The sequence below is a fragment of the Hylobates moloch genome, unplaced genomic scaffold, assembly GCF_009828535.3.
Source record: "Hylobates moloch isolate HMO894 unplaced genomic scaffold, HMol_V3 SCAFFOLD_8, whole genome shotgun sequence".
Taxonomy (NCBI): Eukaryota; Metazoa; Chordata; class Mammalia; order Primates; family Hylobatidae; genus Hylobates; species Hylobates moloch.
In genome coordinates, this window is record NW_026652283.1 from 5538248 (window position 1) to 5550851 (window position 12604).

Here is a 12604-nt window from a genome sequence, read left to right on the forward strand (position 1 = left end):
CAGCACATCTTGCAACATATGATGGTGGCAGTCTTCTTTCAAGACACAGACACACCCTGGAAGAAACATCTCTGCTTCTTTTTTTTTTTTCCTTTTTTTCTATTTTTTTTTTTTTTTTTTTGAGATGGAGTCTTGCTCTGTTGCCAGGCTGGAATGCAGTGGCGTGATCTCGGCTCACTGTAACCTCCGCCTCCCAGGTTCAAGCAATTCTCCTGCCTCAGCCTCCCGAGTAGCTAGGACTACAGGCGCACACAACCACACCCGGCTAATTTTTGTATTTTTTAAGAGAGATGGGGTTTCACCATATTGGCCAGGCTGGTCTCGAACTCCTGACCTCATGATCTGCCCACCTCGGTCTCCCAAAGTGCTGGGATTACAGGGGTGAGCCACCACACCTGGCCAGAAACCTCTCTGCTTTTGAAGGTTTCTTTGACTGCTCCCGAACTCCTGACCTTTAATTCTGAATTCTGAATTCTGAATTCATACACAGAATATGCAGTTATATTCAGTCTATTTTGTCTCCCAGACTAAAAAGTTAAGCTCTGAGAAGACAAGGGCCGTTTCATCTACATTTTTCTTTTACTGTCTTAGCCATATGAGCCATGAGAGAGAGGTAGTGGTATCCCCTGCAAGTTTCCCTGCAGTGTAAACAGTGTTATTCCTGGTTATGTAGCTCAGGGCCTACTCTCTGGCCTTTAAAGAATACAATATTCTCTGTCAGCCACTTTATTCTAAAACAAATGCCTTTGTTGCTTAAAGTAGCCACACTGAATTCCAACAGCTGCAGCTAAGAACCCTGGGCAAACGTGAAGAAATATATTTGGAAAGAAAGAGATTTTAAAAGCTTCATTATTGGAGGACTTCTCGAAACAATTAATGTATCTCTAAGAAGATGAAAAGTGTGTCACAGAATCTTATGGGTACTGTCTGACGATTACATCCATCCCAGAATGGTCATCTTTAAAGTGATTTACGAAGGACCCTGGGCCTGGAACAAGCTGTCCATCCTATCCTCCTAAGCAGAACTGACCCAGCCTCTCGGTTACCCCTGGGCATCTCTGTCATTCCCTAGCTCTCTGATGCTGCGCTGCCTGAAAGCAACCCCTGAAACAGATTCTCCTTCAAAACCACAAGGCAATAGGAAGGAAAGGCAGAGGGGGTTACATTTTTCTTTGACCTGTAAGCATATTTTAACTTGCTCCATCCTTCTTTCTTTTCGGTCCAGTATAAAGTGAGTCCGTGTTTATTTTCGTGACTATCTCAATGCAAAACCTGATTGAAAGAAGTCCTACGACGTTTTCATAAAACCCTGGGGAGTATAGGGGAGAATCCACATGATAATAACTCATTCACCAACTATTCCACCCTCCCCTCCTAAGATTATGTATTCCACATTTTCTTCGTAGAGATTGTCCTAAATGATTCCATTACATTTCAATAATTCACATTCATCTATCCACCATAATGAAAGTCTCTTTTACTCACTCACTGAGAGGACAAATAGCATTAAAATATTATGCACTCTGGGGGCCAACACATCTGACTCCTGGCTCTGCTACTTACTAGTTATGCGCACTTAAGCAAAGGGTAAACCTTTCTGAGCCTCCGACATCCCAAATCAGATTGGCAAGCAAGGTTTGCCCCATGGGGAAAGTTACTGGCAAACTGACAGAGAATTAAATCACCAAGCTGTCTAAGAAGAGGAAAGGCCGTAGAAAACCTGCAGAAAGGCTGGCACTTCTGGGCTAACCCCTGGCAGCAAGCAGAGAGTTAGAGGAGTTCATTACGTACGGGACTCCAATCTCAAAGACGTTGTTCTGGATCAGCTGCTTCCCCAACATGATGATGCTGAGCTGAATGCAGAGCTCCATGAGACAGCCCCCCGGAGCACACTGCAGGGAGAAGATGAGGAAAGGACCGGTTAGAACAAAGGGCAGCTCTGAGAAGCAGGGGCGCGAATGAAGCCATGCTGTGCTGGAGATAAGAATGGGGCTGGGTTGGGGTGCCAGGCACGAAACACTAGTGGCTGTACTTGCCTCTTCCATGCGGTAACCATCGAATACATAGACGTAGCTTCCAGGCCTGCCCACAAACCTGAAATCAAACAGTGTGGGAAGAGTTAGGGGAAGAGAAAGCATGCAGGGTAGCTTGATGACATGTTGTCTGAGGGAAATACCACCACGACGGTACTTTTCGAAAGCACTGGTCAGGGCGAGTGCTAGATCACTCAGGGATAGGGGCGCACACCGTTATCCACAAGTAATCCCCTGTAACACCTGGGGTTCACTTCTTAACCCAGCCAAATGTCGGAAGATAGGAATAAGCTGGGCAGGGGATGAAGCTGGGCCTGGTGTGTGTGTGTGCGCGTGTGTGTGTGTGTATGTGTGTGTGCCTAAACACCATGCGGTTTGGATTATCTCTAAGTGCACTGTTGTCACACCTTCTTCCCTAGCTAGTGTCAAGAACACAGCTCTGGTTGCAACTCCTTAGCAAGACTTTCTGATTCCCAGGAAAGTGAGGGTGAGATGGACTAAAGTTGCAAATAGAGATTCCTGGGGTCGGAAAAGAAAAAATCTCGACTTCTTGCTGAAAATATTCAAAGGAATAAAAGAAGCTTGTCTCATTCCTCTTCTAAGTAGAGTCTATTTTATTGGGGGACAATAAGACTGTGCAGGTCGGGGAAGCAAAATGGTAAAAGCCCACCATGGAACCAGACAGACAATTGGAATAATCCTACTTACTTGCAGCGTCATCCCCGTGTTCACCTGTTGAAATCCTACTCATCCATTTAAGGCTCAGTGTAAGCCTCTCCTTCGCTGAAGTCTTCTTGTTGTCTCCGTTCATAACTGTTCCCCCAACACTTTCTTTATACCTCTTATTATATCACTTACTGGATATAATCACTTACTGGAGATTATAGTGCGCTGTTGCTAAGGCTATCTCTTCTAGCATACCACAGTTCATCTAAGGGTCAGGATCCTTTTTTCTTGCCCAAAACGTCATATGCATGTAATTTGCTTTTGCCACTAAATCTACATTGAAAGCACCAATGAAGTGTATACTTCTTAATATGGACAGTCTCTCTGCTTCCATAATTTCAGGACAGCCAAGGGGAGAGGTCCTGAGAAGGGGGCTGTGCTTTGGATGACAAACGCCTCTGTAGGAAATTATCAAGTGCGGATGATGACAGCTCATGCTATTGGTGCCTGCTTAATGAGCTTTTACTTCTAGGGAAGCTTTCCTGATGTTGTTGGTTGATGCCTATTGGGAAATTTCCTTGTAAGTAGCCAACTGGCTTGATCATAAACAATATTTATCAAAGTGATTTTATATCCAGACTGATCGTAAAATAAAGAATCTCACTGGCCTTTGTCCCTGGTTCCTGCATGAACATCTAAATCCTTGGAATTTCCCTTGATAGGAGCGTCTTTGTTACTCCTGGCAGACCCCTAGGACTATACCTAAATTTATGCTAATGAGATTACTCAGGACGGGGGCAGGCCATGCCAGAAAGATCAACCATGTTGGCTGAGGCTTTGAGTCATGTGATACTAGCCCAATCTCAGGGCAAGGGAAGGGCATTGGAGATTGAGTTCACTCACATAGCAAATGATTCTATCAATCATTTGTGATTGACAGAATTACAATCCAATGTGCCAGGAGGGTGACACATCCTGAGGACACAGAAGCGTCATGATTAAGAACCTCCTAAACCTAGCTCTATATGTCTCTTCCATTTGCTGATTTGGATTTACATCCCTCTACTACTATAAAACTTCAGTTGTAAGTATAGCACATTTCTGAGTTCTGTGAGTCATTCTAGTGAATTATTGAATCTGATGGAGTAATGAGAGCTCTGGAATTACAGCCAGTGGGTCATAACTGCCAGTGGCCTGAGAATCCCAGAGCTTGCCACTGGTGTCTGAAATGAGGGAAGTCTTGTGAGGGGCTGTGCCCTTAACCTATGAAATCTGTATTAACTACAGGTAGTTGGCATCGGAATTGCATTACAAGATCCAGGAGCCACTGGCTAGACATGAAATTCCCTCCTGCCTCATCCTCAAAGTTGAGAGACACAAATTCTTTCAAAACTCTCTCTTCAGGGACCACAGCCAAATCCCTGTAAAGTGCCAGGGTCATCAGAGTCTGAAGATGCTAATTCAAAATGATTGCCTGCTAACATTCCTTCTCCATGGGAAGGCAGGTGAAAGTGGGGTGGAGAAGGGGCTGACACTGAGTGGACAATGGGGACAGGCTGACCCTATTGTCCTGACAGTAGAGAACCCAGTCTTAGTAGCAAATTGCCTTTCTACACATGACACCATTATACTCACCTCCCCTTGAAAAAGGCCACATAGAAGATGGGGGAGTAGGCATTGACAAACTTGAGCAAGAAAGCTTTGAGGATCAGGCGCTCTTCGAAAGTCTGTTCTGTTTTCGGAACCTCTGTAAGAGAAGAGCGAGGCTGATGAGATTGGGGTGAGATTTCTCACCTCTCCAGAGTTTTCACCTAGACACGAGCTACTATCTCTCAGCTGACTCCTTCACAGCAAAAATCACGAGACCCATCTCTCCGGCACATTAGAACTGAAGTCATCTGGGAGGCCCCAGGTGGTCTGCCAGGTAATACGAAGTTACAGAAGGGTAAAAAACATAGGATCACTGTCTTTCTCTGTCCACCTCCCTCCTCTTGTCTACTCAAGCAGTGGTTTCACACCGCCCTCCTCAAAGAGGGCCATGAGCATGAAGAGCTTGCAACCACCCCCTTTTCTGCGCCAAGGGGAATTCAGTTTTCACCTGTGTCATTTCCACTTCCGTGAGATTTTACTGAACCAAGGTCCCTGGTCAAAAAGCTTATTAGCCACTGAACTAGAGTTACAAGGGTACCATGACATGATTCCTCTTTCTCTCCTTCATTGTTAGCAGAAAAAATGCTGAATGAATTTGAGCATTAATTTGGATGAATGCAGGAAAGCATACATCTGCGTGTCCTGTGGGGAACCTAAGACATTTCCCGGTCATTCGCTCAAATGATGAAGGCTTGTTATAGACAAGATGAGTGAAACAAACAGCTTAAGCCTAAGGTCTCAGACTCGTAGGTCACGGGCCCAGGGTGTTCTATCAGGTCCAAGCAGAGGAGTCAGCTGGCATTCCCAGAAGGACTCAGAGACCCTGAGCAGAAACCTCATCGGTGCCTTCAGAAGACTAGAGACACAGGAAGCTCCAGTGGACAATGGTTCAGGACACTTAGGAGGGACTCCACAGACCATGACACATGGCATGGCAAGGACAAGAGGTGACAGGGTGTTCTTAGTCCATTGGGGCTGCTATAACAAACTACCATAAACTGAGTATTCATGAAAACCTGGCATTTACTTCTCAAATTCTGGAGGCTTGGAAGTCTGAGATCAAGGTAGATCTGGTGTCTGGTGAGGGCCTGTCTTTTGGCTCATAGACAGCACCTTCTCACTGTCCTCTCATGGTTAAGGGGAAAGGCATCTCTCTCAGGCCTCTTACATAGGGCTCCTTCCCGTGTATGTGTGCTCTGCCCTCATGACCTCGTCACCGCCCAAATACCACACCTCCTAATACCATCACCTTGGCGGTTAGAATTTCAACATAGGAATTTTGGGGAACACAAATATTAGGCTTATAGCACAGGGCCACAGTCTTCAGAGGTAGAAGAAAAGCACTAATACTACATCATATGGACCAAGAAGCACAGCCTGAAAGTGGGCTGAGCACAGATACATGACGACTGGGCCATGCCAGCTGAGGAGTTCTACGTCCAGATGAGACTAGTGTATGGGCCCCCTAACTTGCCTGCTCCACAAATTCACATATAGCTTTTGTAGGAATCGCTGAAGAAATGGACACAAAACCTTGTTTCTTCCATGGAATACCCTTCCCTCATCCATCTCCTTATGCAGAAATCCTTTATATCCTTTAATATCCAGGTGAGTTACTACCACACTCTCCAGATCAGACTGTACAACACTCTCCAGATCACACAGTACTGCATCCTCCAGACCACACAGTACCACAATCTCCAATTCATGCCATACCAAACTCTCCAGATCACACAGTGCCACACTCTCCAGGTCACACCATAACACACTCTCCAGATCACACAGTACCGCATCCTCCAGACCACACAGTACCACACTCTCCAATTCACGCCATACCAAACTCTCCAAATCACACAGTGCCACACTCTCCAGATCACACCATAGCACACTCTCCAGATCACAGTGCACCACCTTCTCCAGATTACACCGTGCCGCACTCTCCAGATCACACTGTACCACACCCTCAAGATCACACTGTACCATACTCTCCAATTCACACCATACCAAACTCTCCAGATCACAGTGTACCACCCGCTCCAGATTACGTCATACCACACTCTCCAGATAACACTGTATCACAACCTCAAGATCACACTGTACCACACTCTCCGGATCACACTGTACCACATCTCCGGATCACAGTGTGCCACACTCTCCAGATCACACAGTGCCACGCTTTCTTTCTGGAAGCATTACTACATGCCTTCAGCAGGTAGATTTTTTTTGTTTTCTTCCATTATGCTTTATATGTCCCCGTGTTAACTACCCACACCCATGCCCTTTGAAAATTGACAATAGTCATTATCACTGATTCCTCAGTCCATGTGTCTGGATTCTCCCCAAGGCAAGGATTTAGGAGGAAGTAGTTTATTTGAGAGGGGCTCCCAGAAAGCTTTGTGAAGGAGTGGGATGGTGAGAACGAGGAGAGTGGAAACCTAAGATAAATGTGCTTATGAACAGGTTAATGCTGCATCAACTGGGGTTCAGTCCCACTGGAGACCTCCTAAGAAACTGTGTGAAGCACACCTCCAAATTTGCACACTGAAAGGGGAGACCAAACAGGAGTCCCTCCCTGCCTGAAGGTCACCTTTGGGGCCAACTCCCTGGCTCTTCCAGCCTGTCCTATGCACGGGTGAACCTGCTCCCACAATCAGAGAACGCCCATAGACAGAGAGGGGCAGGAAGCCATTGGTGCAAAGAGGAACCATCTGAAGGTCACCTCCAGGGTGGGCCAATGGAAGGTGGGTGCTGCACAAAAGCATCTGCTCCCATCCTCTGTGTATGACAGAAGGCATCATACATAGGTGTGCACTGTCATTATCTCACTTAATCCTCACCTCCCTGGGTGAGGGAGGTATTACATTTCACTTCTGTAGATGAAGGGAATTGAGGCCCAGAGAGGTTACAGCCTTGCTCAAGATCACACAGCAGGTAAGTGACAGATGTAAGATGTGAATCCAGATCTGCCTGCCTCAAAAAAACTAGTTTTTAACAACACCACTTTTTGCAATCAGAATGTTTGACCCATCATTGTTTTCACCAAACACTCTCTTTCACCTCCCCACCTTCCACTCCCAGTCTAACCTGATGCGCCTAAGAAATATTTGAACTTTGCAGGTCACATTCATCAAGCACCAGCTGTGTGTCAGGTGCCAGGCCAAAATGAATAAAGTTTTCCCCTTCCTTCAAGGAGCTTCACTGAGCAAGGTCTCTGTGGAGAGGCTTTTGCTCACTGCCAAGTCTCTCCCAGATTGACCTGTCAGCAGCACAGTATCATCTCCCATCTCATGGCAGAAAGAGTCTTAGGGAAAGGCTGCATTGCCATGTTCCAGTTTCCCACACAGCACAGTGAGCCCTTAATTCACTGCCAATCCTACAACACTGTCTTGAGTATTAGGAGATGATGCCGCTGGCAGCGATGCCTGCTCTTACTGGTGCATTACCAACAACCCTCTCACACTGCACAACTGCATGTGTCAAGATGGCCCTTTAGAGGAAGATCAAAGCACCTAGGCCTCCCCGAGTCTTGGAGAGCCTCTAATGTGTCCAAGGCTTGAAGACGACCAATGCAGGGGTCTCTGTGTGGGGACTAAGCTGCCAGAGAAAACTCAACAGGATTGAGAACTGTAGTGAATAGGATTACTTTTCTGAGCATCTTCAACTGCATAATGCATTGTTTAGGAAATACTGTATTTGGTAAAAATGTTGTAAAAGATTTAATAAAAATATAGGTAGACACGTACAGATTGTAATATTAAAAATTCATCTATAGCAAGGGTTATTGCAGGAAGAATAACCCTGGAGGACAAGAGCAGACCTCCAAGAGTCCTACTTGTGTGAGGCCTCCCCAGCCTCCTGGGTGAGATAGGGAGGCAGAGATTGGCCAGGGGCTCATCACATGCATTCCCTCCTCCCGGATATACAGCTAGATGGGGGCAATATGAAGGAGCTGTGGCCAGAGAGACATGAGCGGAGGTGGCGTATGCTGCTTCCAAGCCTGGGCCTCAATGTTTCCTGTGAGGTCCTCTGCTCTCTCTATCTCTCTTCCCTCATCTCCTGTGGAAAATGTCAATAGCACCACTGGAAAGAGGAGGCCCAGATTCCTGAATCGCCATGTGGAAGGCTGTCCTCCAAACGTCTGGCTTAACTACAACAGGAGCAAGAAGTAAATGTTGGAGGTTTACAACATTTCTCCTGAATGTGCTCCAACATTTAGATTTTGCTGAAACTGAACTACTGCAGCTGGTGAGGGAAGCTGGGACAGGCAGGTCCCGAGGTACCACTTGGAACTTTCCTAAATGAAGAGAAAGACTTGCCCCAACTCAAGGCCTCGTAAAGTATGGACAGTGTTTCTGAGCAGGCCCAGAGGTCACTGAGGGTGGCTAGAGCCAAAGTCCAAGGCCTATATGCCTGTTGAGCCAGTCATCAGTTGTAGGTGAGGAGAAGTGTGTTTGAGAGAAACAGTGTTTGAGTGTGACACTCTAATACCGTCTACTATAAATCACTGGGAATTAATGCCAACATTATCCAAACAGCACATCCTCCAAAACTGAGCAAGTTAAACAACATTTTGGAGTTCTAAGGAAGGCCTGCAGTAATTCAGAGAGGAACTTTCTAAGCTGTAGATACAGTAGTAAAACAGTATTAGTGGAGAATGGCAGCAGAGCCAGGGGACCAACAGCATCTGTCATAGTCTGAGCTTGATCAGAGACCTATTAAAGAGACACGCAGGGGTGAGACCCTAGGACGCACGGCCCTGGGAAGGGACTTGAGAGTGCGAAAGCTAAGCGATCCTTTGGCGCTACTTTGCAAAGAGCATTACCCGCTAGAGAATCTGGAGACAGCAGCATAATTCTACAGGGGTTGAATTGGAATTCTACAGGGGTTGAACTGGAATTCTACAGGAGTTGAACTGGAAATCTATAGCAGGAGTTGAATTGGAATTCTACAGGAGTTGAACTAGAATTCTATAGGAGTAGGAAAAGTCTTCTGTGATATTCCTCTGCTGGTGGAAAGCTTTGTGGTTTTCTCCTTCCGGTCCTACCTGGGTGGGTATGGCCCCCTGAGATAAAAGACCTGGGTGATCCTGCACTGCTTCACCAAATAATCATCTGGATAATGATTTGTGCTCACCATTTACAGCTAGCACTGCCGCTTCTGTCATTCCTTCTATAGTTATGTATGTCAGCAAATGCCCCATAAGATCTTTAGCTTCTTAGGCCTTTCCCCTCTCTGCCACCAAGAGGCCAGGTCCCCCCTGCCTGATTTGTGCATATCAGGTCCTCACCTGCCTGAACGTGCCACATCCCCATCTTTGGCCTGATTCTCATTCCCCTTAACTAGAGGAGACAATCCTGAGGCCCAGTGGAAGTGTCTGCCATTGAAAGGTCACTTTCGGTTTCAAGATCTCATCACTCTGCACCCTCATATGACTCTGAACCCTCGCGCTGACCGCACTCCCACTCTTGCCCCACCCCTGCATACAGTTTGGAGGGCTTTTCTCCATAAGCAAGGTCCCAGAGAGACATCTTCCAGGCAGACCCCAGCTATTGCCAGATGTGCTCTACTATGAACATGCATTGAATAAATAAATGAGTGAGTGAATGACAGGAAAAATGTGTTTGGAAGAATGAAAAAAAATTTTGTCCCATATTAAAAATTCCGTGTCATATTCCAAGGAGGACAAATTCTAAGGAGGGACTTTTTTTCTGAGCAGATGACAGGTGTAACCATATGACAGGAGCAGCCAGAAGACTCAAACTCACCGACCTAACATAAGAGACGGGGGTGCTGGAGTTGGAGGCAGGACCCAGAAGGGTGAGGGCCAGTGCGATGGGAGGGGAAGGGCAGAGAGGAAACGGACGGACAGGTGCGGGGAGGGCCCGCTGGGAATTTTCATTAAGTGCTGCTGTGAGGTTTGCAGCGTGACCTCTTCGTGTGCCTCTCCACAGAATCTTCAATCATGATTCCTTGAAGGTGTTCTGGATTCGCTCTTGGGGGACTGCTGAAGGACTGGGTTCTACTTCAAGATGAGCATGGGGAAGGAGCGGCAACTGATCTGGGTAACAAATGAGAGAGATTAGGGAAACAGGCAGACACCGTGGAAGGCAGAGGAGGAGAAGAGGAAGAAGAAAGAGAAGGGAAGGGGGAAAAAGAAGGAGGAAGAGGGAGGAGGGATGAAAGGAAAGGGAAGGAAGAAAGGGAGAACTTTCCAATAGGATGTTTTTTCTTTTTCTTTTTCTTTTTTTCAACAGGAATTTGAGCCTCTGTCCAGTGTGCCTGAGGCATCCAATTTAACAATAACACAACCACATCTCATCTCTTTTAAATATTTTGGGGGCAAGAAAATTTAAGCCCATGTCACCTAAAAAAATAAGTAATCAGATCTGAGGGTCTGAAAATTTGGAAAACATATCTTGAAAACATATCTAGAAGGTGATCGGGATGAGATGTGGAGTGGCACAAGTCTTTAATTTTATTTTATCATCCCCTTTGAACTGTGCGTCCTCAGATCTCCCAGTCCCTACAGGAATTTCCTCCAAGTTCCCTGCAAAGAGGATCTAGTCATTTCAGAGGCCTTTCCTCCAGCTGGAAATGAGTGACTCCCTTCCTCCATACTGATAAATCATAGGCCTGGCTATTATTTATGAGTTTTATTTCTAAAAAAACAGCCTGTGCCTGTGCTTTAGGGCCACGAGCCACCATAAATAAGGAGCATTTCCAATAAATGATCCAAATCCATGTGACAGGCCACAAAATCAGCTTGGCGCCCCAGCTTGGAGCAGCTCTGAGTCACAGTGTGTGCTTGGCTGAGACTTCTGGGAAAGGGGCCTCAGGGAAGCACCTCCCAGTGAGGGAACAAATGAAGGTTTGAGGCGAGGAGGGATGCCACAGCCTGGAGCGCCACTTTGACTTTCGGATCCTCTCACAAGCCAACACAGAGGGCCTCACCTGCCTGGGACAGACACTACATGGCTGAAGAAAAGGAGCAAGTGGGCAGGTGCAGTGGCTCATCCCAGCACTTTGGGAGGCTGAGGAGGGCAGATCACTTGAGGCCAGGAGTTTGAGACCAGCCTGGCCAACATGGCAAAACTCTGTCTCTACTAAAAACACAAAAATTAGCTGGGCGTGGTGGCGTGCAGTTATAATCCCAGCTACTCGGGAGGCTGAGGCACGAAAATCGCTTGAACTCAGGAGGCAGAGGTTGCAGTGAGCTGAGATTGTGCCACTGCACTCCAGCCTGGGCAACGATGCAAGGCTCTGTCTCGAAAAAAAAAGAAAAGAAAAGAAAAGAAGGAAAGAAATGAAGAAATGGAATGGAGCAAGTGTTCCCAGAGGCCAGGTGGGGTGGGGTGACATCTGAAGGTCAGGAAGGGCTATCTGCATCTCAGGCCACTAGGCAGGATTCCTCATAAGACAGACTTCTGGAGGGGTCTGAATCTCAACCCCATGAAAAAATGGTCCAGCCTTGTGCTTTGAACAACTCCAAATAAAGCACCTTTAGATTCCATGGCTATGGGGATATGATGGAGGGGAATCTAATGGAGAGAGGGTGAGGAGGTAGACAGGCAAACCTCTCTATTATTCATGTGCCCCTAACATAGCACCTCCGCCGGGAAGTACCCCAGGTTGATTAGAGGCCATCTGAAAGTTTCACCTGCTTCCAACCTGTGGAGCAGGATCCCAACAAAGAGGGCAGACTCCACTTCCCGCCAGAAAAGACGATCAGGAATTTCTGTGCAGAGCCATTCCCACCATCAGCCCTTTTCTTTTAAGTGTTAATCCTCTGCTGCATCGTGTCATGAAAAAATATGAGTGCAAATGACCCAGCTGTAAACTGCCTTGGAAAACAATTAGTATGAAAGCCCAGCTTCATCCCAGGGGGCCAGCTCAGGACTCAAGGTCCCCAGAGCTCCATCCTAATCCTATGGAAATTGCACGGCCAGGAGAGGACGCCAGCTGCAGGCTCTGAATCTTGGAAAAGCAGCTCCTCCTGACTGGTGTCTTCGACAGCCCAGCTGGCAAATGCATAACGATGGCAGCAAAAAAGAACAAGATGCCCAAGCAAAAGTGCCTGCTCTTCCCCTTACCTCTCCCTAAGGCAGGCCATGCCTTTGCAAACAGCAATGTTTGCTGACAGCACAACCATCTGGGCTGCCCTTCATTTGGGAATGGGGGGCGGGTGGAGGGACTGTCTGGGTACCTGGTGTCATGCTGTTGCCTTGGTAGTGCCATGGGTAGGGTGGAAATCACCC

At 46.9% G+C, this 12604-nt stretch overlaps 1 protein-coding gene across 1 annotated transcript in view; it reads right to left on the reverse strand.

The window, feature by feature from the left end:
- ANO2 (anoctamin 2) overlaps positions 1-12604 on the reverse strand; it is a 355270-nt gene that overhangs the window by 44991 nt on the left and 297675 nt on the right. The window contains exons 19-21 of the mRNA XM_058442076.1: positions 4335-4446; positions 2037-2094; positions 1792-1892 (exon numbers count right to left, since the gene is read on the reverse strand). Coding sequence (XP_058298059.1) covers positions 1792-1892; positions 2037-2094; positions 4335-4446 — 271 coding nt within the window. The remainder of the gene's footprint in view (positions 1-1791; positions 1893-2036; positions 2095-4334; positions 4447-12604) is intronic.